The sequence below is a fragment of the Electrona antarctica genome (assembly GCF_951216825.1).
Source record: "Electrona antarctica genome assembly, chromosome: 1".
NCBI classification, from domain to species: Eukaryota; Metazoa; Chordata; class Actinopteri; order Myctophiformes; family Myctophidae; genus Electrona; species Electrona antarctica.
In genome coordinates, this window is record NC_136806.1 from 412709 (window position 1) to 437920 (window position 25212).

Here is a 25212-nt window from a genome sequence, read left to right on the forward strand (position 1 = left end):
TGCACTTTTACCTTAGCGCTAGGTATACTCTTGGTTGCTTGTTTTTGCAGAAAATGCACTAAAGACTTCTGGTGATTAGTAGTTTTTGTTCCCTACCTATGTTGAATACACTTATTGTAAGTCGCTTTGGATAAAAGCGTCTGCTAAATGACTGTAATGTAATGTAATGTAATGTAATGAAATTAAAAAAATGTCTTCTAAATTCTGATATACCTCATGTTTCTGTATCAGTGGTGCTCGATATTTCATGTCAAGGACCCCAAAAATGATATGTAATTGGCCGCCGACCCCCATCTAAAAATATGTTGTTCAAGGAACCCCCCAGAAGCAAAAATTTGAGTTAAAAACGTTCGCTCTGAAAAAATATAGATTCCAAATTTGCGACACATGTTCACGACTTTTCAAAAATAGCAGACCTACAAGCTACGAAACGGTTTAATTATTTCAAATCAAACTATTTAGCAAAGACATGAAATCTGTGTGAAACATGTGGAAAGAGCAGTATTTTTTTAAGGTTTTCTTTTGTGGCTTTCGCGTTTATTTTATATTTTTTTATGGAGGGACAGACAGTAGGCTGACAGGAAATGGGGAGAGATGGGGGGGGGTGACATTCAGTAAAGGCCGTCGGGATCGGGAGTCGAACCCGCGGCACACTGCCAGACTGGGTTACCAGCCAAGGTGAATGGACCGCTTAGCCACGGCCCAGGCCAGCAGTATTTATTTTAAGGGAAACATTTATTATTATGGATTTAGAGTAAACACAGTGTGGCTCTGCCAAAATACATGAACATTATGTGAACACACATATGGACAAATCTGCACCTTGACATGAACACATGAGAATTCACACATTTATCGATAGACCATGTGTAGCGATATGGAATGGAAAAGTAATTAAACACATTGTGTCTCCTTAGAATAGCTAAATACAGTGCTTAGTATTGATTTAATCTTTTAGTTTTCTGTTTCCATCGCAAAACGATTCGACACCGATTAGTTGCATTTCAAACGATACGATACAAAGTGAAACGATACGATTATGTTGAGGTTCCATTTCGATATACTTCAGATTCTTGAAATTAACCCATTCAGGGCGGGAACCCCTTTTAGTGTTTTAAGCATTATGTTATACTTTAGCTATTGAAAAATAGCAGATCTACAAGCTCATAGCGCGGCACCGAGTGCCGCGCTATGAGCTTGTAGGTCTGCTATTTTTGAAAAACGTTGAAAATGTGGTGCGAATCTTTGAATATATATATATTCTTTCAGAGCGTACGTTTTTTGTATAGAATCGCCTACAGGTCTAAATGGGTTCGATTCTTCGATGCAGTTACTATATATCGTTACAGCCCTATCACTAACTTGACATTGATGACAATTGCAATTCTGGCAGAGATGCTGCTCATCAGCAACAACCCGTACGACTACGCCTTCATCTCCCAAGGAGAGACGACGGTGGCCTCCATCGATGACGCCGAGGAGCTGCTGGCCACGGATGTGAGTCAGTATTGTATGGTTCTGATCCAAGTAGCCCCGCAATAAACCCAGACTTACGTAGTTGTTTTCACCTTTAATAGTAATGACATTGCAGTCCAAATAACAGCTTAGTCTAAGAATCTGTCAGACTGAATTATGGGGTCGTATACAGCCAGTCGTGGAAAAGTAGGATCCGCCGGGAGAAACTAGGCACAGCTGCTGGACATGAGACTAATGAATTAGAGCGACAGAGAGAGAGAGGAGTGTGTGTATGTGTGTGTCAATTTAACAAAGGTGCAGACGATCAGAAATTGGCAGAGAGTGAGCAACGTTTGCGCTACTCTATGCCAAATTGAAGACTCGTACCCAGACTTTTTTGTCCTCCCTGGAAATAAAAACATCTGGGTTTCCGAGGCTAGTAGTGGAGTAGAAGTAAAAGTATTGGAAATTGGAAATACTGAAGTAAAGTAAAAATACCTCCAAATTGTATACTTTATTACTTGTACTTAGTTACTTTACACCACGGTATACATACAACCACATGCTACTGTATCTTCAATCAGTCTCTTCTTGAACATACAACTGCAGGACGCTTTTGACGTGCTGGGCTTCACTCAAGAAGAGAAGAACGGCATTTACAAGCTGATCGGTGCCATCATGCACCACGGGAACATGAAGTTCAAACAGAAGCAGAGAGAGGAGCAGGCCGAATCCGACGGCACCGAAGGTGAGACTGTGTGTAAGATGGTACATGATGACGGTACACTGTTCATAAGCCATATAGAGCACCGAAGTCCTGACGTCACTGTCAGTAGAGGGCGTCAATCCATTCCACAGGTTCGTGTACTTTTTATTTGCATTGTAATCTCCATAGGAGGATTTTAGGTCGCCTCTTATAAGAACTGTGTTTGAAAAATAAACCGACCACCCCGGCCTTTTCACTCAATATGGATATGAAGCTTCGACTGAAGGTGGAAATGTACAAATATACCCAAAGAGTAACAAAAAAAGCATTATAAACGAGTCAAACAACCCAGAGACTACATTTCCGGGTAGGCGGGGTGGCTGCATCTGCCCGTCGCACAACAGAAACTGAATGTTAATTACGTTTATTTTTATTTTATTGATATTTAATGTTTCATGGTTAGTACGAGTCGAGTCACCACCAGCTGAGCTTACGTCAACGAGGAATCTCAGGAACGCAATGTGTTGACAGCTGGGCGTGACGTATATTAGCAGCGACATTGCCTTCATATGTAGTTTCAAGGCTTTTGCGGCCACATTAATTCCATTTTCTCCAGAAACTGGCTGTATCAAATATGAATGGACATCATTAACGATGCACAGCCACTCCCCTGACAGAAAGGCCGGGGTGGTCGGTTTATTTTTCAAACACAGTTCTTATATGAAGCGAAATCGCCCTATGGGGATCTCAATGCAACTAAAAAAATCACACCCGTGTGAACTGAGTGGTGTATGGTCTTATATAGCCTGTCTGACGTAATGAAATCATGTCTGACGTAATGAAATCACACCCGGGTGAACTGGGTGACCGTAGCAACCATGCTCATTTTTTGCGCACAGACTAACAAAGCCAGTTGTAGGAGTGGTTTACACCACTCAAAAATCATGTCTGACGTAATGAAATCACACCCGGGTGAACAGGGTGAACATAGCAACCATGGTCATTTTTTCTGCACAGACTAACAAAGTCTGTGCAGACTCAAAAATACATGAACCTGTGTATTAGCGCCCTCTACTGAAAGTGACGTCAGACTTCGGTAGCCTGGCTAATAAGCCAGACTCAAATCACACTGTCGTGTGGTATTTGAGTCTGGAGATGCTGTGTATGGATCTTGTTTCCCGGGGGGCGGGTTCAAACATTTTCTCTTTGACACAATTGGTTAGAGCTACTGTCAGTCAAAGGTCTCAAGCATTGAACGTCACTGTTACAAAGCCCGCCCATATTGCATACCGTGTCCCGATTGGCCACACCAGTTCTCTGGTGTAGGAAATGGGCGTACAATTGAGCCTCTCCAGACCGCAATCCGCCGGCAGGCAAATTATTTTTTGCCAACGGCTGATTCGGTCTGGCTTATTAGCCAGGCTAAGACTTCGGTGCTCTATATAACTTCACCCATTTTCAACTTATCTTCACCTAGTTCGTATGATGCTCATGATGACATGGTGGTACAATCTTTTCCACTCGGTCTTTGTCTCATATAGGAGGTCTGTGGACAAACCAGCAATAATATAGTGTGTGCTATCTGTCCAGGAATAGAAAGCCTACAGTCGTCATTCTGTTGAATGTGTATATGTATTATGACTTTATCTCCAAGACACATTTCTCTCCTGAGGGAGACAAATAAAGACAACCTTGAACCTTGACAAGGCTCGCTTCATGCCACGTTTCGAGCTTGCAGATCTGCTATGTTTGGTTTTGTGTGACGCTGTAGTTTGATCACGTGGGGGGGAAAACACAAACACGCTGTAGTTTGATCACGTGGGGGGGAAACACAAACAGATCTGCTATGTTTGGTTTTGTGTGACGCTGTAGTTTGATCACGTGGGGGGAAAACACAAACACGCTGTAGTATGATCACGTGGGGGGAAAACACAAACAGATCTGCTATGTTTGGTTTTGTGTGACTGTAGTTTGATCACGTGGGGGGAAAACACAAACACGCTGTAGTTTGATCACGTGGGGGGGAAACACAAACACGCTGTAGTTTGATCACGTGGGGGAAACACAACGCTGTAGTTTGATCACGTGGGGGAAACACAACGCTGTAGTTTGATCACGTGGGGGAAACACAACGCTGTAGTTTGATCACGTGGGGGAAACACAACGCTGTAGTTTGATCACGTGGGGGAAACACAACGCTGTAGTTTGATCACGTGGGGGAAACACAACGCTGTAGTTTGATCACGTGGGGGGTTGTGTGACTGTAGTTTGATCACGTGGGGGGAAACACAACGCTGTAGTTTGATCACGTGGGGGAAAACACAACGCTGTAGTTTGATCACGTGGGGGGTTGTGTGACTGTAGTTTGATCACGTGGGGGGAAACACAACGCTGTAGTTTGATCACGTGGGGGTGGTTTTGTGTGACTGTAGTTTGATCACGTGGGGAAAACACACAAACAGATACAATGTGGAGATAAGAGGTTTCTGCCGAGGGACGATATAATCACCTTTTAACTGAAATCCATTTCCTCAGATGTTGACAAAGTTGCGTATCTGATGGGCATAAACTCCTCTGACCTCATCAAGGGTCTCTGTCACCCGAGAGTGAAAGTGGGAAACGAGTGGGTCACCAAGGGACAGAGTGTTGACCAGGTACTGTATGAGTTATATTAAACATTGCTGCATGCATAATGAACTTGGTCTTTGCCAAGTTTGTATGCAAGATTATACGTTTGAATGGTACATAGTTAGCACAATAATATGAATGAATTGTCTTTATTATATCGATAGGAAGGACATATTTTGTTGAGAGGGAATACAAGTTTATGATAGACTATGACAAAGAATTTCATAAAACACACATGACATTTTTTATACATTTGGGTTTCCATGCTACAGGTGAACTATGCAATCGGTGCACTGTCTAAGTCAGTGTATGAGAAGATGTTCCTGTGGATGGTGGTGAGGATCAACCTATCGCTGGACACCAAGCAGCCCCGGCAGTACTTCATTGGTGTGCTGGACATCGCCGGGTTTGAGATCTTCGATGTGAGTTATGACAATAATACAATAAGGACGTTGTATTATTAGCTGTTATTTTCACTTTGAGTTAAGAAAACCCTAAATAAGCATGTACAGGAAATCTATGCTAATGTTTTGTATTTTGTCCTTTTGCAGTTCAACACCTTTGAGCAACTCTGCATCAACTTCACCAACGAGAAGCTGCAACAGTTTTTCAACCACCACATGTTTGTGCTGGAGCAGGAAGAGTACAAGAAAGAGGGCATTGAATGGACTTTCATTGACTTCGGCATGGACTTACAGGCTTGTATTGACCTCATCGAAAAGGTGAGGGCTTGAAATAATGTGTTCATGGATCAATACAAAACTATTCCTCTGTCTAGCAAGTTAGTTGTTCTTCAATGAACATTATGTCCTTCTCCTCAGCCCATGGGTATCATGTCCATCCTGGAAGAGGAGTGCATGTTCCCCAAGGCCAGCGACACCACCTTTAAAACTAAGCTGTACGACAACCACCTGGGGAAGTCCGGCAACTTCCAGAAGCCGAGGCCTTCCAAGACCAAAGCGGAGGCTCATTTCTCCCTGGTTCACTACGCTGGCACTGTGGACTATAACATCAACCACTGGCTGGTGAAGAACAAAGACCCGTTGAATGAGACTGTCGTCGGACTTTACCAGAAGTCTAATCTGAAGTTTCTGGCCAACCTCTTTGCAACTTATGCTGGATCAGAGTCAGGTAAATGTTAATTGCTTAACCCATTTAGGCCTGAGGCGGATTCTAAAAACGCCTCTAAATCCTGACCTAAGGTTTCTGAAAAACTTCAAATATTGATATAGCAGCATCAAAAAATTTACATTTTTCCCGGCCTGAGGGGGTAAAACACCAAAAGGGGTTCCCGCCCAGAATGGGTTAAAGCAGGGGTGCCCAAAAGGTAGATTGCGATCTACCAGTAGATCACAAAGGCTGTGCAGGTAGATCACATGACATGGTAATACACATATAGTTCATTAAAATATTTAAAACAATCTGACACTTTAAGGTGACTTGATTGATTGACATTTAGAAGCCCTGTCAGCTCAAATCAACAATGCAATACTTTGTTTTCAACATTGTTGTGCACAAACGTCAGTTACAGTAGCGTTTCAAAGTTATATAAAACCCTACAAATTCCATTTTTCCCTCTATTTCCCATTCCAAGTGTGTTTGTCTTATGTCTTATTGTATGTAACGCGAGTGCCGCTATTCTAAAACTCCCTCAGGTACATTTTTAAACAAATTTCAGCAATGGGATCTGATGGTTTTTTTCGGTGGGTAGATCTTGTGGGTAGATCTAGTCATTTTGAAAGTGAGTCTCAAGTTGAAAATGTGTGAGCACCCCTGGCTTAAAGCATGTCAATGCTAGCCTGGCTAATAATGCCAATGGCTGATTCGGTCTGGCTTATTAGCCAGGCTATGTCAATGCTGCCACCTCATTTTAACCACACATCTTTGACTCTACAAAGTCATCTAATGCTGACATCTCATTTTAACCACACATCTTTGACTCTACAAAGTCATCTAATGCTGACATCTCATTTTAACCACACATCTTTGACTCTACAAAGTCATCTAATGCTGACATCTCATTTTAACCACACATCTTTGACTATACAAAGTCATCTAATGCTGACATCTCATTTTAACCACACATCTTTGACTCTACAAAGTCATCTAATGCTGACATCTCATTTTAACCACACATCTTTGACTATACAAAGTCATCTAATGCTGAGTGTTTCGTTCCTCAGACGGTGGTAAGGGGGGTAAGGGAGGCGGGAGCAAGAAGAAAGGCTCTTCCTTCCAAACTGTATCCTGTCTACATCGGGTAAGATAGTGATGACAACTCCGCCCATATGTGACCGGGTCTGGCAAATAGGGCCTCATCTCGACCAGAGTAATTTTTCAGTTTTTTACAGATTATTAAAGTACAGAATGTAAGCTTTCATATGATGTATCATTCAATGAAATTGGAAAATATTTGAAGGAGATATGACCATTTTAAAATGATTGTGCCGTTTTACCCAAAGCTGAGAAAATCCCCTTTGAATGTTCACAACATTTCAACACCTAGAGCTGGCTATCCTACTTTGACTAATAAATGTATACATTTAATTTGACCAAATCAATAATCTGTTGGAATGAAAACCTTCTTCAACATTCAAGCTGTGTTAATATGGAAAAAAAAAACGAAAATCACACAAAAGAAAAATCAAGTTTATTTTAGATTTTCTGCCTTTTCATTATAGGCGAGATGAGGACCATTTTGCTAGACCTGGTCACATATTTCTGTGAGGACGCCGATCCACACATCCTTTGGCCAAAATGGCGTCGACACCAAACGAATCCCCTTTTGTGGTGCGTTTACAGGAGAACCTGAACAAGCTGATGACCAACCTGAGGGCTACTCACCCTCACTTTGTGCGCTGCATCATCCCCAACGAGTCCAAGACTCCCGGGGTCATGGAGAATCCTCTGGTGATGCACCAGCTTCGCTGTAACGGCGTTCTGGAAGGCATCAGGATCTGCAGGAAGGGCTTCCCCAACAGGATCCTCTATGGAGATTTCAGACAGAGGTAGCACCATGTACTGTACATTGCTAAGTTACACTATTCCGTGTGAAAAACAAGGGTAGACTACAAAGTTCTACAGAAACTATAGTAAAATACGCACATCACTTCGTGGAGGTGCTGGCTTCAAAAAGTGACGTAGGAAAAGAGAAGGGAAGCCGTACACTCATATGCTCCAAAAGATACATTTATTGACAACGTTTCAAGCCAAGGCTCGAAGGGGTTTGACCAGATGAAGAGCCTTGGCTCGAAACGTCGTCATTAATGTATCTTTTGGAGCATGAGTGTGCGCGTTCCCTTCTCTTTTCCTAGACTACAAAGTTCTAGCATTTATTTTGCAGATATCGCATCCTGAATCCTGCTGCAATCCCTGACGGCCAGTTCATTGACAGCAAGAAAGGAGCTGAAAAACTACTTGGCTCTCTGGACATTGATCATAACCAATACAAATTTGGACACACAAAGGTAACAAAGTCTGTTCTGAATCTATTATTTTCAATGTCAGACAAGGATAAACATTTACTCTCATATAAAAACTCCAAATGTCAGATACACACCAGACGTCACACCTGTCTCTCTCTTACATAAGTAGGCACAACAGAGCCAACTGTCGTCAGTTGCTTAAAAAAGGAAATGTTGTTGCTCCCTATATCTTGTAGGTGTTCTTCAAGGCCGGCCTCCTAGGAACACTAGAGGAGATGAGAGATGATCGTTTGTCACTCATCATCACTGGAATACAAGCTAAATCACGAGGTCTGCTGTCAAGAGCAGAGTTCCAGAAGATGGTAGAACGAAGGTCAGACATGCCATATTACTGAAATGATTATCATTTTATGGTTGTAATTTGATCTCATTTACTTTTATTGCGTGAATGTAGTAGTCAAACCTTCATCATTGGCTTGCTATTTGACTTGCTTTCGTCATTCAATGTTTAATCATTTTCAATTAGCAACATTTTGCAGGGATTTATTGAGAATATCTTTGAATTTGCAGGGATGCACTGCTGGTGATCCAGTGGAATATCCGTGCTTTCATGGGGGTCAAGAATTGGCCCTGGATGAAGCTGTTCTTCAAGATCAAGCCTCTCTTGAGGTCTGCTGAATCAGAGAAGGAGATGGCCAACATGAAGGAGGAATTCCTCAAGTTGAAGGAGGCTTTTGCAAAGTCTGAAGCCCGAAGGAAGGAACTAGAGGAGAAAATGGTCTCTCTTCTCCAAGAGAAGAATGACCTGCAGCTCCACGTCCAGGCTGTAAGTTGGAATATTGTGTGTTGTGTTGCCCCAGTAATAAATGCATACATTTTATATAGTGTTTACAACACGTAACTTGGGGCGACTGTGGCTCAAGAGGTAGAGCAGGTCGTCCAATGATCCATGGGTCGGCGGTTCGAATCCCGGCTCCTCCTGTCTACATGTCGAAGTGTCCTTGGGCAAGACACTGAACCCCAAATTGCTCCCGATGTGCTGGTTGGTACCTTGCATGGCTTCCGCCGCAATCGGTGTATGAATGTGTGTGTGAATGGGTGAATGTAATGCACAATCTATGTAAAGCGCCTTGGATAAAGGCGCTATATAAATGCACCATTTACCATTTGTAACTTGGTACTTGAACAGGAGCAAGACAACCTGTGTGACGCAGAGGAAAGGTGTGAGGGACTGATCAAGAACAAGATTCAGATGGAAGGCAAAGCCAAAGAGTTGTCAGAGAGGTTGGAGGATGAGGAGGAGATGAATGCAGAACTCACTGCTAAGAAGAGGAAACTGGAGGACGAGTGTTCTGAGCTGAAGAAGGATATCGATGACTTGGAACTAACTCTGGCCAAAGTGGAGAAAGAGAAGCATGCCACCGAGAACAAGGTAATAGCATATTATCTTCCATCTCTCGTTGTTGCTTATGTGATCAATTGCTTTTCTGGGGGAACTGTTTACACGTCACTGCTTAAACCATCACTGCTTCTTAAGGTGAAGAACTTGGTTGAGGAAATGGCTTCTCAGGACGACATCATCGCCAGGCTGACCAAGGAGAAGAAGGCCCTACAAGAGGCTCACCAGCAAACCCTGGATGACCTGCAGTCAGAGGAGGACAAAGTCAACTCCCTGACCAAGGCCAAAGCTAAGCTGGAACAACAAGTGGACGATGTGAGTAGGCATCAGTGAATGTCCCTCTGGCCCGTGGCCGTTTCTCACTCTTTTGAAGTAGCTTGACAGGTTGTCCACTTTGCACGTCACAGTCGATGTAATCTGTATGATGTTCTCCAGCTCGAGGGATCTTTAGAACAATAATCTGTATGACGTTCTCCAGCTCGAGGGATCTTTAGAACAATAATCTGTATGACGTTCTCCAGCTCAAGGGATCTTTAGAACAATAATCTGTATGATGTTCTCCAGCTCGAGGGATCTTTAGAACAATAATCTGTATGATGTTCTCCAGCTCGAGGGATCTTTAGAACAATAATCTGTATGATGTTCTCCAGCTCGAGGGATCTTTAGAACAATAATCTGTATGATGTTCTCCAGCTCGAGGGATCTTTAGAACAGATGTAATCTGTATGATGTTCTCCAGCTCGAGGGATCTTTAGAACAGATGTAATCTGTATGATGTTCTCCAGCTCGAGGGATCTTTAGAACAGATGTAATCTGTATGATGTTCTCCAGCTCGAGGGATCTTTAGAACAGATGTAATCTGTATGATGTTCTCCAGCTCGAGGGATCTTTAGAACAGATGTAATCTGTATGATGTTCTCCAGCTCGAGGGATCTTTAGAACAATACTCTGTATGATGTTCTCCAGCTCGAGGGATCTTTAGAACAATAATCTGTATGATGTTCTCCAGCTCGAGGGATCTTTAGAACAATAATCTGTATGATGTTCTCCAGCTCGAGGGATCTTTAGAACAATAATCTGTATGACGTTCTCCAGCTCGAGGGATCTTTAGAACAATAATCTGTATGATGTTCTCCAGCTCGAGGGATCTTTAGAAAAATAATCTGTATGACGTTCTCCAGCTCGAGGGATCTTTAGAACAATACTCTGTATGATGTTCTCCAGCTCGAGGGATCTTTAGAACAATAATCTGTATGATGTTCTCCAGCTCGAGGGATCTTTAGAACAATACTCTGTATGATGTTCTCCAGCTCGAGGGATCTTTAGAACAATACTCTGTATGATGTTCTCCAGCTCGAGGGATCTTTAGAACAATAATCTGTATGATGTTCTCCAGCTCGAGGGATCTTTAGAACAATAATCTGTATGATGTTCTCCAGCTCGAGAACAGATGTAATCTGTATGATGTTCTCCAGCTCGAGGGATCTTTAGAACAGATGTAATCTGTATGATGTTCTCCAGCTCGAGGGATCTTTAGAACAGATGTAATCTGTATGATGTTCTCCAGCTCGAGGGATCTTTAGAACAGATGTAATCTGTATGATGTTCTCCAGCTCGAGGGATCTTTAGAACAATACTCTGTATGATGTTCTCCAGCTCGAGGGATCTTTAGAAAAATAATCTGTATGACGTTCTCCAGCTCGAGGGATCTTTAGAACAATAATCTGTATGACGTTCTCCAGCTCGAGGGATCTTTAGAACAAGAGAAAAAGGTTCGAATGGATCTGGAAAGATCAAAGAGAAAGCTGGAGGGAGACTTCAAGTTGACCCAGGAGAGCCAGATGGACCTGGAGAACGACAAGCAACAACTGGAAGAACGTCTTAAAAAGTAAAATAAATAATATCACGTACACATTCTGAACATTTTAGATTGAGTATAGGCTTGTTCTGACTCTTACTCCTTCTTCTTCGCAGGAAAGACTTTGAAGTCAGTCAGCTCACCAGCAAAATAGAAGATGAACAGGCCATTTCCATTCAGCTTCAAAAGAAACTCAAGGAGCTCCAGGTCTGTAATGTTACTTGGTATATAATTACACAACTATTATGGAAGGAGAAAAAAAAGGTGTGACTTTGATTTAACAATGCTCTCCTCTAAGGCCCGCATTGAGGAACTGGAGGAGGAGCTTGAGGCAGAGCGAGCGGCCCGGGCCAAGGTGGAGAAGATGAGATCTGACTTGAGCAGAGAGCTGGAGGAGATCAGCGAGAGGCTGGAGGAGGCTGGCGGGGCGACCGTTGCCCAGATTGAGATGAACAAGAAGAGGGATGCCGAGTTCCAGAAACTCCGCAGAGACCTTGAAGAGGCCACTCTGCATCATGAGGCCACCACTGCCACCTTGAGGAAGAAACAGGCCGACAGTGTGGCGGACCTGGGAGAGCAGATTGACAACCTGCAGAGAGTCAAACAGAAACTGGAGAAGGAGAAGAGCGAAGCCAGACTGGAGTTGGACGACGTGGCCTCCAGCATGGAGCACATTGTGAAGACAAAGGTTGGAGAAATTGCTATAAATTAGACCATGTATTCCGTTTAGTTGGACAAAGCCCACAATATCTGGAATCTGGCATACAAGCAACATCGTTTCAATGCTTTCCGTGATTCAATTCATTTTCAGACAAATCTAGAGAAGGCATGCAGGACTTTAGAAGATCAGGCAGGCGAATACAAGGCAAAATACGAAGAGGCTCAACGTACCATCAATGACTTCAATATGCAAAAAGCGAAGCTGCAAACTGAAAATGGTATGCGTTTACCCCATGTAAAAGAACAACATAAACTCCCCCGGCGGCTACAAGGTTTTTTGCAGGACAATAATGAGTGTTGTGATTCAGGTGAATTCGGAAGACAGCTGGAGGAGAAGGACTCTCTGGTGTCTCAGCTGACCAGAGGAAAGTTGTCCTACACTCAGCAGATCGAGGACCTTAAGAGACAACTAGAAGAGGAGACCAAGGTGAAATTAGGATCCAGAAGTGTATACTGCTTAACCCATTTAGGCCTGACGTCAACATTTAAAAAATGTCTTCTAAACAGTTTTCTGAAATACCTATAGGTTTCTGTATCAGTGGTGCTCAATATTTCATGTCAAGGACCCCCAAAAATTATATGGAATTGGCCGCAAACCCCCATCTGAAAATATGTTATTCCAGGAACCCATCAGAAGCAAAGATTTGAGTTAAAAACGTTTGCTCGGAAAGAATATATTCAAAGATTTGTGCCGCATTTTCACGCATTTTTTCAAAAATAGCAGACCTACAAGTTCATAGCGCGGCACCGAGTGCCGCGCTATGGGCTTGTAGATATGTTATTTTTCAATAGCTGAAACATAACATAATGCTTAAAACACCAAAAGGGGTTCCCGCCCAAAATTGGTTAATCTGCCTTAGTTTTGACAGCACCTTTTTATTTAGTTTTAGTCATAAAAAAGTGTTCTGAAATGTTTTAGTTTTCTTTTAGTTTCTGTGTTTTAGTTGACTAAATCTACAGTTGACTAAAATACATTTTAGTGAGCCATGATTCCATAGTGCCTGATTTTTGAGTGGTGCAAACCACTCCAACAACTGGCTTCGTTAGTACCCGTGTGTGTGTGTTTGTGTACCTGTCCCTCAAAAGAATGAGCATGGTCACACCCTAACATTTTCGTCTATTTGCATGAAAATCTTTTCACCAGGCCCAGAATGCATTAGCCCATGCTCTGCAGTCTGCTGTGTTTATTTCACCAGGCCAAGAATGCATTAGCCCATGCACTGCAGTCTTCTCGCCACGACTCTGACCTGCTGAGGGAGCAGTATGAAGAGGAGCAGGAGGCCAAAGCTGAACTGCAGCGAGGCATGTCCAAGGCTAACTCTGAGGTGGCTCAGTGGAGAACCAAGTACGAGACTGATGCCATCCAGAGGACTGAAGAGCTGGAGGAGGCCAAGTAAGACACTGTATAGCTTATCATTTTGTGGAACAAACTCTCCATTGCAATTAGAACGGCTAGACTCACTCTCAATCTTCTGAAGATACTCACCTCTTCAGACTCCACATTAGCCTGTAGCATTTGCCATCACACTTGACCTAGCCTCGACGAGCTTTCAGGCTTTTGCAAAGGCTGAAGTGTAATTCATATTGCATGTTATGTAGACAGGCTGAAGTGTAATTCATATAGCATGTTATGTAGACAGATGATGATCAAAGGCTGAAGTGTAATTCATATGCATGTTATGTAGACAGATGCTATGCTGGTTCATTTGTAGACCTTGTATCATATAGTATAGTTTCAATGTACAGGTTATAGTGACTTATTATTTGTTGATATTCTACGGTTTTGACTGATGATATGTTCTTAGTTTACTAATGATCCTAGACGACTATTTCTATGCATTTGATGTATTACCTTGTGTCGTTCTTGCTTACTGCAAATCGCTATGGATTTAGAGTGTCTGCTAAATGCCTGAATTGTAAAATACTCCAGTTTAGGAATCAAGCTGATTAATCTGATCACGTTTCCTAATCAAGCTGATTAATCTGATCACATTTCCTACACATGCCATATTTTACTTTGTCGAGCAGACCAGCTTTTTGTTTGTGTTATGTTATATTTTTTTAAATGTAAGACGAACAAAAAGTGTGTCTGTTAGATGACTAAGCAGCTTCTCTTGGTAGAGGAAAATATATTACAGTCAACATAACCAAGGAGAAAAAACAAAAATGTTCCAATTATCCCATTGTTTAATTATCTGAAGGAAGAAGCTGGCTCAGCGTCTCCAGGATGCTGAGGAGGCTGTTGAAGCCGTTAATGCTAAATGTGCCTCCCTGGAGAAGACCAAACACAGACTGCAGAATGAGATTGAAGATCTCATGGTGGACGTGGAGAGGTCCAACGCTGCTGCTGCTGCCCTGGACAAGAAGCAGAGGAACTTTGACAAGGTAACTAGGTGTTTTTTGGCAACACAATTTAAAACATGGGTGGACATTAGTTTAGCATCGAACAACATCTCATAAAACCACTGACGAATGCAAAGAACTAACTAGTTTCTAATTATAGTAAATGGTGCATTTATCCAAGGCGCTTTACCTAGATTGTGCAAAAACTATATTTTATAGTCCAAATTGGACTTAAGAATAGAGGCCGCACAGCTCGTAGTCACGATGCTAGAAACTTTATTGAACCAACGTTTCGGCAGGTTGCTTTCTTCAGGGTCTGAAAGTCCAAATTGGAACAACAGTCGGTTATTGACATGATATGGAAAGCCTTTAGTAAAATAGGTATATTTAACCACATACATCCTAGTATAGACCCCTCGGGAGACTCCGGTCGTCTAAGTATACAGTATAGGGCTGTGGTTCCCAAACTTGTTCATGTCAAGGACCCCCAAATTGACACTAATTAGCCCTGTGGACCCCCATTTAAAAAAGATATGCCAGGGACCCCCATAAGAGAAGATTATTACGACTCGCAGTGATTCTCAACCCGTTTAATTTCAAGGACCCCCAGTTTGACATGCATTAGAGTCTACGGACCCCCATTTAATGGCATTTCTATCTCTGAGACCCCCATTTATATTGGGGGTTCCAAATGATCATTTAGCTGGGGACCCCCTGGAACACCCTCAAGTACCCCTGGGGGTCCCCAGACCCCACTTTGGGAACCACTGGTTTAGGGTATCATAAAATCCCTATAGCATGCTTTTCATCACCATGCTGAGGCCATTTCTAATTGATATTGTTACAACCCTCAGTTGATGCAGTAACAGTTATACATTATGTTTCCGTTCATATCACTGTCTTTCTGTCTCTCCACCCTCCAGGTCCTGGCAGAGTGTTCATATCACTGTCTTTCTGTCTCTCCACCCTCCAGGTCCTGGCAGAGGGTTCATATCACTGTCTTTCTGTCTCTCCACCCTCCAGGTCCTGGCAGAGTGTTCATATCACTGTCTTTCTGTCTCTCCACCTCCAGGTCCTGGCAGAGTGTTCATATCACTGTCTTTCTGTCTCTCCACCCTCCAGGTCCTGGCAGAGTGTTCATATCACTGTCTTTCTGTCTCTCCACCCTCCAGGTCCTGGCAGAGTGTTCATATCACTGTCTTTCTGTCTCTCCACCTCCAGGTCCTGGCAGAGTGTTCATATCACTGTCTTTCTGTCTCTCCACCTCCAGGTCCTGGCAGAGTGTTCATATCACTGTCTTTCTGTCTCTCCACCCTCCAGGTCCTGGCAGAGTGTTCATATCACTGTCTTTCTGTCTCTCCACCTCCAGGTCCTGGCAGAGTGTTCATATCACTGTCTTTCTGTCTCTCCACCCTCCAGGTCCTGGCAGAGTGTTCATATCACTGCCTTTCTGTCTCTCCACCCTCCAGGTCCTGGCAGAGTGTTCATATCACTGTCTTTCTGTCTCTCCACCTCCAGGTCCTGGCAGAGTGTTCATATCACTGTCTTTCTGTCTCTCCACCTCCAGGTCCTGGCAGAGTGTTCATATCACTGTCTTTCTGTCTCTCCACCCTCCAGGTCCTGGCAGAGTGTTCATATCACTGTCTTTCTGTCTCTCCACCCTCCAGGTCCTGGCAGAGTGTTCATATCACTGTCTTTCTGTCTCTCCACCCTCCAGGTCCTGGCAGAGTGTTCATATCACTGTCTCTCCACCCTCCAGGTCCTGGCAGAGTGTTCATATCACTGCCTTTCTGTCTCTCCACCTCCAGGTCCTGGCAGAGTGTTCATATCACTGTCTTTCTGTCTCTCCACCTCCAGGTCCTGGCAGAGTGTTCATATCACTGCCTTTCTGTCTCTCCACCCTCCAGGTCCTGGCAGAGTGTTCATATCACTGTCTTTCTGTCTCTCCACCCTCCAGGTCCTGGCAGAGTGTTCATATCACTGTCTTTCTGTCTCTCCACCCTCCAGGTCCTGGCAGAGTGTTCATATCACTGTCTCTCCACCCTCCAGGTCCTGGCAGAGTGTTCATATCACTGTCTTTCTGTCTCTCCACCCTCCAGGTCCTGGTAGAGTGTTCATATCACTGTCTTTCTGTCTCTCCACCTCCAGGTCCTGGCAGAGTGTTCATATCACTGTCTTTCTGTCTCTCCACCCTCCAGGTCCTGGCAGAGTGTTCATATCACTGTCTTTCTGTCTCTCCACCCTCCAGGTCCTGGTAGAGTGTTCATATCACTGCCTTTCTGTCTCTCCACCTCCAGGTCCTGGCAGAGTGTTCATATCACTGTCTTTCTGTCTCTCCACCCTCCAGGTCCTGGCAGAGTGTTCATATCACTGTCTTTCTGTCTCTCCACCCTCCAGGTCCTGGCAGAGTGGAAGCAGAAGTACGAGGAGTCCCAGTGTGAGCTGGAGGGCTCCCAGAAGGAGGCCAGGTCTCTGAGCACTGATCTCTTCAAACTGAAGAACTGCTATGAAGAAGCTCTGGACCACCTGGAGACCCTGAAGAGAGAGAACAAGAATCTACATGGTAAGCTTTAACCCATTTTGACCTGAGATCAGATTCTAAAAAATGTCTTCTGAAAAAGCTATGTTTCTATGTCAGTGGTTCTTCGATTTTTCAAAAATAGCAGACCTACAAGCTTGTAGATCTGCTATTTTTCAATAGCTAAAGCATAACATAATGCTAACACCAAAAGGGGTTCCCGACTTCCCGCCCAAAATGGGTTAAAGATTCCATGGTGGGGAAAATACCAGGAGCTAAAAGTTTACCTAAATAACATTTTGTCTGTGGTTTCTTGGCAAGTATCGTCCATAATGTGACGATTTCATGTGCAACACGTTTGTTTCAAAAATGATCAAACCTGATGACAATTTTATTCACAGAGGAGATTTCTGACCTCACTGAGCAACTTGGCGAGGGAGGAAAGAACATCCACGAACTGGAGAAACAGAGGAAACAATTGGAACAGGAAAAGAGTGAGATTCAATCTGCCCTCGAGGAAGCCGAGGTAACAACAGGCCATTTGTGTTAAATGACACTTTTATTGTATTCAATTCAATGTTAAGCAAAACAAAAACACAAATGAACACCTCCAAAGTGGTCTTTTGCCATGCAGAGTATGTGTCTAGAGACGAGTGGAATAGTAAGAGAGTGGCGACACGCTTTGACCTCGCCGCAAAGCGCGTGCCTATGGGCTATAGTTCCAAACATTGGAACTATCCCATTGAGATAGAATGAGCACTTCCACATTCCATTGTTACAATGGGAGTCAATGCTAGTGTCGCCACTGTCTTACTAGATTACTCTGGTGTCTAGGCATCCGTTCATCACTGCTTAAAATATGAAATACCAGTGTGCGGTATATGATATGAACTCTGTTATGTATACCAGGCATATATGATATGAACTCTGTTATGTATACCAGGCTTCCTTGGAACATGAAGAGGGTAAGATTCTGAGAGCCCAGCTCGAGTTCAACCAGATCAAAGCCGACATTGAGCGTAAGCTGGCCGAGAAGGACGAGGAGTCGGAGCAGTGCAAGAGGAACATGCAGAGGACCATCGACACCCTGCAGGCCTCGCTGGACGCAGAGTGCCGCAGCAGGAACGAGGCCATGCGCCTGAAGAAGAAGATGGAGGGAGACCTCAATGAGATGGAGATCCAGCTCAGCCAGGCCAACAGGCAGGCGGCTGAGGCTCAGAAACAACTCAAGTCTGTTCATGCTCATCTGAAGGTACAAAGAAAAAAACAATGACTGTTGTTGTCATCGGATGTTTCTGATTTAACAATGTCTGTACACTGAATTGTTCTTCCTTCCTTTCCATTAAGGACGCCCAACTCCAGCTGGACGATTCTCTTCGATGCAGTGACGATCTGAAGGAGAACATTGCCATCGTTGAGAGACGCAACAACCTCATGCAGGCCGAACTGGAGGAGTTGAGAGCAGCTCTGGAACAAACCGAGAGAGGCCGCAAGCTGGCTGAGCAAGAGCTGTTGGATGTCAGCGAGAGAGTGCAGCTACTGCATTCACAGGTATTCTTATTCTTCTTATTCTTCTTATCGCTCCACAACGATGGAGGAGAATGCCTTCTGTTCTGGTGGAGATTTGTGCTCCTCTGAAGCTTTACTCTTCATCAATTACAGTTGATTAGACATGTTTGTTTTATGCACAATATAACTTTACATTATACTTCATGTGAAATCAGAACACCAGCCTGATAAACCAGAAGAAGAAGCTTGAGGGCGATACGTCCCAGCTTCAGTCAGAGGTGGAGGAAGCAATACAGGAGTGCAGAAATGCAGAGGAAAAGGCCAAGAAGGCCATTACTGATGCTGCCATGATGGCAGAGGAGCTGAAGAAGGAGCAGGACACCAGCGCTCACCTGGAGCGCATGAAGAAGAACATGGAACAAACCATCAAGGACCTGCAGCACCGTCTGGATGAGGCGGAACAGATCGCCTTGAAGGGAGGCAAGAAGCAGGTGCAGAAGCTGGAGGCCAGGGTGAGTGCCACTGTTCGCTATATCGATTTTGTACGGTATCTCTGGAGAGGGAAGTCCGGAAACTCTCCACTGGAACTGTTGCCCCCGCAACCCGACTCTGGATAAACGGTTGAAGATGGATGGATGGATGGATCTGTAGAACTGATTTAACCCTTTTATATTTTTTATGGAGGGACAGACAGTAGGCTGACAGGAAATGGGGAGAGAGATGGAGGGGAAGACATGCAGTAAAGGCCGTCGGGATCGGGAGTCGAACCCGCGGCACACTGCCAGACTGGATTACCAGCCAAGGTGCCTGGACCACTGAGCCATGGCCCAGGCCCCCTTTTGGTGTTTTTAACTAAGCATTATGTTATACTTTAGCTATTGAAAAATAGCAGATCTACAAGCTCGTAGCGCACCACCGAGTGGCGAGCTACGAGCTTGTAGGTCTGCTATTTTTGAAAAATCGTAAAAATGCGGCACAAATCTTTGAATATGTATTCTTTCAGAGCGAACATTTTTCTTATTTCGACGTCAGGCCTAAATGGGTTGAAAACTTCATTGATTGTTTCCGTTCATATTGTTATATATATATATATATATATATATATATATATATATATATATATATATATATATATATCATATACTGCAATAACAAATGAGCAAACTTATACTTCTTATAATTCTTATATCTCTGATCTTGTGTTGTGGATCGGTGGAATGTAATGTGTACATAATGAATGCCATGATGTTGCTGTACCTGCAGGTCAGAGATTTGGAGACGGAGGTGGAGGGAGAACAGAAAAAGGCCAGCGAGGCCATCAAGGGAATCCGTAAATACGAGCGACGCATCAAAGAATTAACATACCAGGTAATTCATTCATTGCATGTCTGTACCTAAAGAATTAACATACCAGGTAATTCATTCATTGCATGTCTGTACCTAAAGAATTAACATACCAGGTAATTCATTCATTGCATGTCTGTACCTAAATCTCAACAACAGTATCGGCAAAAAATAAATTGACATGCATTCAGCATTCTAAATAACAACACCTCATACTGTATGGTTTTATTCAGCATTCTAAATAACAACACCTCATATACTGTATGGTTTTATTCAGCATTCTAAATAACAACACCTCATATACTGTATGGTTTTATTCAGCATTCTAAATAACAACACCTCATATACTGTATGGTTTTATTCAGCATTCTAAATAACAACACCTCATATACTGTATGGTTTTATTCAGCATTCTAAATAACAACACCTCATATACTGTATGGTTTTATTCAGTATTCTAAATAACAACACCTCATATACTGTATGGTTTTATTCAGCATTCTAAATAACAACACCTCATATACTGTATGGTTTTATTCAGCATTCTAAATAACAACACCTCATATACTGTATGGTTTTATTCAGCATTCTAAATAACAACACCTCATATACTGTATGGTTTTATTCAGCATTCTAAATAACAACACCTCATATACTGTATGGTTTTATTCAGCATTCTAAATAACAACACCTCATATACTGTATGGTTTTATTCAGCATTCTAAATAACAACACCTCATATACTGTATGGTTTTATTCAGTATTCTAAATAACAACACCTCATATACTGTATGGTTTTATTCAGTATTCTAAATAACAACACCTCATATACTGTATGGTTTTATTCAGCATTCTAAATAACAACACCTCATATACTGTATGGTTTTATTCAGTATTCTAAATAACAACACCTCATATACTGTATGGTTTTATTCAGTATTCTAAATAACAACACCTCATATACTGTATGGTTTTATTCAGTATTCTAAATAACAACACCTCATATACTGTATGGTTTTATTCAGCATTCTAAATAACAACACCTCATATACTGTATGGTTTTATTCAGCATTCTAAATAACAACACCTCATATACTGTATGGTTTTATTCAGCATTCTAAATAACAACACCTCATATACTGTATGGTTTTATTCAGTATTCTAAATAACAACACCTCATATACTGTATGGTTTTATTCAGTATTCTAAATAACAACACCTCATATACTGTATGGTTTTATTCAGTATTCTAAATAACAACACCTCATATACTGTATGGTTTTATTCAGTATTCTAAATAACAACACCTCATATACTGTATGGTTTTATTCAGCATTCTAAATAACAACACCTCATATACTGTATGGTTTTATTCAGCATTCTAAATAACAACACCTCATATACTGTATGGTTTTATTCAGCATTCTAAATAACAACACCTCATATACTGTATGGTTTTATTCAGCATTCTAAATAACAACACCTCATATACTGTATGGTTTTATTCATCCCCCCCCCCCCCCCCCCCCCCCCCCAGAATCGAATCGAATCGAAGAACCACTGACATAGAAACATAGCTTTTTCAGAAAACTGTCAGGATGTAGAAGACATTTTTAGAATCTGATCTCAGGTCAAAATGGGTTAACTATTCATGGTTGAATAGCGGAATACTCCGTTAACCAGAATGAATACATAACCGTTGATCTTTCCTATGGTTCTTCATCTTCATAGACGGAGGAGGATCGTAAAAACATGGTGCGTCTTCAGGATTTGGTAGACAAGCTCCAGATGAAAGTCAAAGCCTACAAGAGATCTGCAGAAGAGTCTGTAAGTGCAAAGCATTCACAAAAACAATCGACAACTGTGCCTTTATAGCCAGACTGTTGGAGTTCTCATCTCATCTGAATTCAATGTAGAGGCTAAAACTGTGTAGAAACAATTCAGAGACAACCCATTCTGGGCGGGAACCCCTTTTGGTGTTTTAAGCATTACGTTAAACTTTAGCTATTGAAAAATAGCAGATCTACAAGCTCATAGCGAAAAATCGTCAAAATGTGCCTCAAATCTTTCCGAAAATTGTCATATTTTTTTAAATTTCGACGTCGAAGGGTGTTGTCTTCCTGTGATGATGTTGCGTAAGAGGAGCAGGTGTTTGTATGAACAGTTAAAATGAAGGGTGTTGTCTTCCTGTGATGATGTTGCGTAGGAGGAACAGGCCAACTCACACCTGGGCAAGTTCCGTAAACAGCAGCACGAGCTGGATGAGGCTGAGGAGAGAGCCGACATCGCTGAGTCTCAGGTCAACAAGCTACGTGCCAAGAGCCGCGATGTGGGATCCAAGGTTAGCAGATACACCCCCCCCCCCCTTCCCCCCCAGTTATATAAAATATTTGTATTGGGCTTTTTGTAGCATGAAAATCACATCAGAGCAGGGGTGTGCAACTGGCGGCCCACATGTGGCCCCCACCTTCACTTAATGCATGTTAATATCAGAATACTGATATAATATTGATTTCAGCTCTTACAATTCCAAACCCGCTTTAATTACTTCAAGACTAGTATTAAATGACTAGTACTTCATGACTAGTATTAAAATGTTGTTGTCTTTTTGTGTCCAATGTAGTTATGTTACCAGTTCATAAAGTTAACATAACTATAACTAAATGTATTTGAAATTCAATCAAAAGGATACTTTTCAGGATTCCAATTCAAAAATAGCAAAAAATTATTCAGGTTTTCAATTCAAATATAGCAAAAATAGCTGATCTACAAGCTCAAAACGCGTCACATTGCGACGCGTTTTGAGCTTTTAGATCAGCTATTTTTGCTACGACAGTAATATGCACTGTGGCCCTCTGGAGTGAGTGTGGAAATATATTGGCCCTCTGGAGTGAGTGTGGCACCACCCCTGCATCAGAGTATAACCAACAAATATAAAACAAGAAATTACAAATACAATGACACAAACAAAAAACTGTTACACACACATTCTCTCGCCCTCTCGTACTCTCCAAGCACAAATTGTGCCCTCTTCCCATAATCCCTATGTTTCCATAAACAATCATATTATACTATTGATCATAAAATATGATAAATGCAAAGATATAAATAAAAATAAGCAGATCCCTGTTTATAGTGGTTTTATAGTGGGGTTAGGGTTAACTATACGGTACACCATGATTATATTAAAACAATCAAGAAAAACTAGGTAATACCAAGACAGTACAGGTAATCACTGCCTTTCTGCATGTAGTGTAAATGTTATTCCATCAACAATGCTTCTTCTTTTTTAACACAGTAGATAAATGATCTCTCCTCATACAATGTACTTTATCAAAGAAATCAGACCACACCAGTTTATAAAGATACATTTTAATTATAACAGTGAAGTTATGCTATAAAGCAATATTACACGAGAGGGTGTGCGTTAGCGTCATTCATGGTAAATGGTAAAATGGTGCATTTATATAGTGCCTTTATCCAAGGTGCTTTACATAGTTTGTGCATTACATTCACCCATTCACACACACATTCACACACCGATGGCGGAGGAAATCATGCAAGGCACCAACCAGCACATCAGGACCAATTAGGGGTTCAGTGTCTTGCTCAAGGACACTTCGACACTAACTCTGGGGTGGCCCGGGTTTGAACTGGCAACCTTGAGGTTACCATCCGGCCACTCTACCCCTGAGTGGCCGGGGTAGAGTGGAGAATATGAATAGGCCTTAAGTCTAATAAAGAGAGGCTTATAGTTATAATTGTCTGAGCTGCTCCAGTGTGTTCAGCACCAGACAGTGGCCTTGTGGTTAGAGTGTCCGCCCTGAAACTGGGAGGTCGGGGTTCGATCCCCGGCCGGGTCATACCAAAGACTGTAAAAATGGGACCCAATGCCTCCCTGCTTGGCACTCAGCATCAATGGGTTGGATTGGGGGTCAAATCAACTAATCAAATGATTCCCGAGTGCGGCACGGCTGCAGCTCACCGCTCCTTGGCAGTGGCTCACCGCTCCAAGAGATGGGTCAAATGCGGATGGGTAACGATGTAAATAATGTGGGTGACAAATTGTACGACTTTGACTTTGACTTCTTCTTCTGATTAATGATTGTTGAGGTAGTTCAGCGACAGATCTGTTCCATTTCCATCTTGCAACACTCTTTTCAACAATCTTCTCTAATTCAATTGTCTTTCTCTCTGCTGTCCTTCATCACAGAAAGGGCTCGATGAGGAGTGAGACTCACCGATGACCTCCGGAGAGCCTTTGACCTTCTGTGATATGGTTAAGCTCCTCCCCCTCCGTATCCAAAGCAACTGTAGAATAAAGTAAAATTCAAATAAACATGTGTGCATCATGTCATTCATTTCATGGATTAAGAAACCATGGATCAAATTACACTTTCACTCACAGCAGATCTGTCAGGTCAAATTCCCAGTGGTATTTAAAATCAAACATTTCATAATAATAATAATTATGTGCAAAAGGAGTGCAAAACATAGATATATATAAACACTAGATGGCTCAAGGCGGAGTTTCTGACGTCGTTCACCCGGCAGCCATCTTACTTCGGGGCTACAGTACAGTATGTTCAATGGCAGCTCAAACAGAAACAGTCATAACTCGCTCAAATCTTGACGGATTTACAAACGGGTTGGTTTATTACAAACGTTGTCAACGTGGCTATGATTCAGGACACTTATCTGCTTAATTTATTTTTTTATATGAACGTCGTATAAAATCATATAAGTATGCGGACGTCTCTGACGTTTATAACAAACCAAACCGTTTGAAAATCGGTTGAAAATTGAGCAAGTTATGGTCATTTAAGAGTACATGCCCCATAGACACAATGTTATGTGTCCCGAGGTAAGATGGCCGCCACGTAACGACGTCGCTCTCCATTGGCCAACAGCGCGGGTGAGCTATCTAGAGTTTATATATATCTATGGTGCAAAAGGCCAACTGGGAAATTGTTTAATGGGAAGTTACAATTCGTGCAAATAATGTGACAATGACTTGGGAAGGGAGACAATTATGATTGTGGAGAACAGTCTATACTAGTGTTTCACAACCTGTGTTTGGGCCAGTGTGCCTCATATCCAATATCCAGGTCCCTAATACTATGGGCCAGAGCTGCCATATTTAAAAAATAAATTGACACTGCCACATAAGAATGTGTGAAGAAATGTATTTCCTTTCCTGGTATGAGTATTGGATGAAAATGAACATAACATACTGGGTGATAACAAGGGAATATATTGGTTAAAATATGGTTGAATATGTAACCCCTGGAATGTACAGTATAGTAT

At 42.4% G+C, this 25212-nt stretch overlaps 1 protein-coding gene across 2 annotated transcripts in view; it reads left to right on the top strand.

Annotated features, from left to right (window-relative positions):
- Positions 1–24222, top strand: part of LOC306930151 (myosin-7-like) — a gene marked incomplete at its 5' end in the record, with an annotated part of 31356 nt that extends 7134 nt beyond the window's left edge. Inside the window, 29 exons of one of the 2 annotated variants that reach the window (XM_079510923.1) lie at positions 1394–1497; positions 2065–2203; positions 4697–4815; positions 5062–5211; positions 5341–5511; positions 5611–5926; positions 6973–7049; positions 7592–7797; positions 8133–8256; positions 8451–8587; positions 8785–9040; positions 9404–9646; positions 9752–9928; positions 11356–11501; positions 11588–11678; positions 11770–12159; positions 12283–12409; positions 12500–12618; positions 13388–13584; positions 14393–14576; positions 16932–17097; positions 17454–17578; positions 17996–18304; positions 18400–18603; positions 18777–19073; positions 19825–19929; positions 21637–21732; positions 22112–22246; positions 24119–24222. In XM_079510923.1, coding sequence (XP_079367049.1) covers positions 1394–1497; positions 2065–2203; positions 4697–4815; positions 5062–5211; positions 5341–5511; positions 5611–5926; positions 6973–7049; positions 7592–7797; positions 8133–8256; positions 8451–8587; positions 8785–9040; positions 9404–9646; positions 9752–9928; positions 11356–11501; positions 11588–11678; positions 11770–12159; positions 12283–12409; positions 12500–12618; positions 13388–13584; positions 14393–14576; positions 16932–17097; positions 17454–17578; positions 17996–18304; positions 18400–18603; positions 18777–19073; positions 19825–19929; positions 21637–21732; positions 22112–22246; positions 24119–24139 — 4931 coding nt within the window. In that variant the 3' untranslated portion in view covers positions 24140–24222. The remainder of the gene's footprint in view (positions 1–1393; positions 1498–2064; positions 2204–4696; positions 4816–5061; positions 5212–5340; positions 5512–5610; positions 5927–6972; positions 7050–7591; positions 7798–8132; positions 8257–8450; positions 8588–8784; positions 9041–9403; positions 9647–9751; positions 9929–11355; positions 11502–11587; positions 11679–11769; positions 12160–12282; positions 12410–12499; positions 12619–13387; positions 13585–14392; positions 14577–16931; positions 17098–17453; positions 17579–17995; positions 18305–18399; positions 18604–18776; positions 19074–19824; positions 19930–21636; positions 21733–22111; positions 22247–24118) is intronic. The other variant, XM_079510924.1, reaches the window with a different exon arrangement.
- Between the last annotated feature and the right edge of the window lie 990 nt (positions 24223–25212).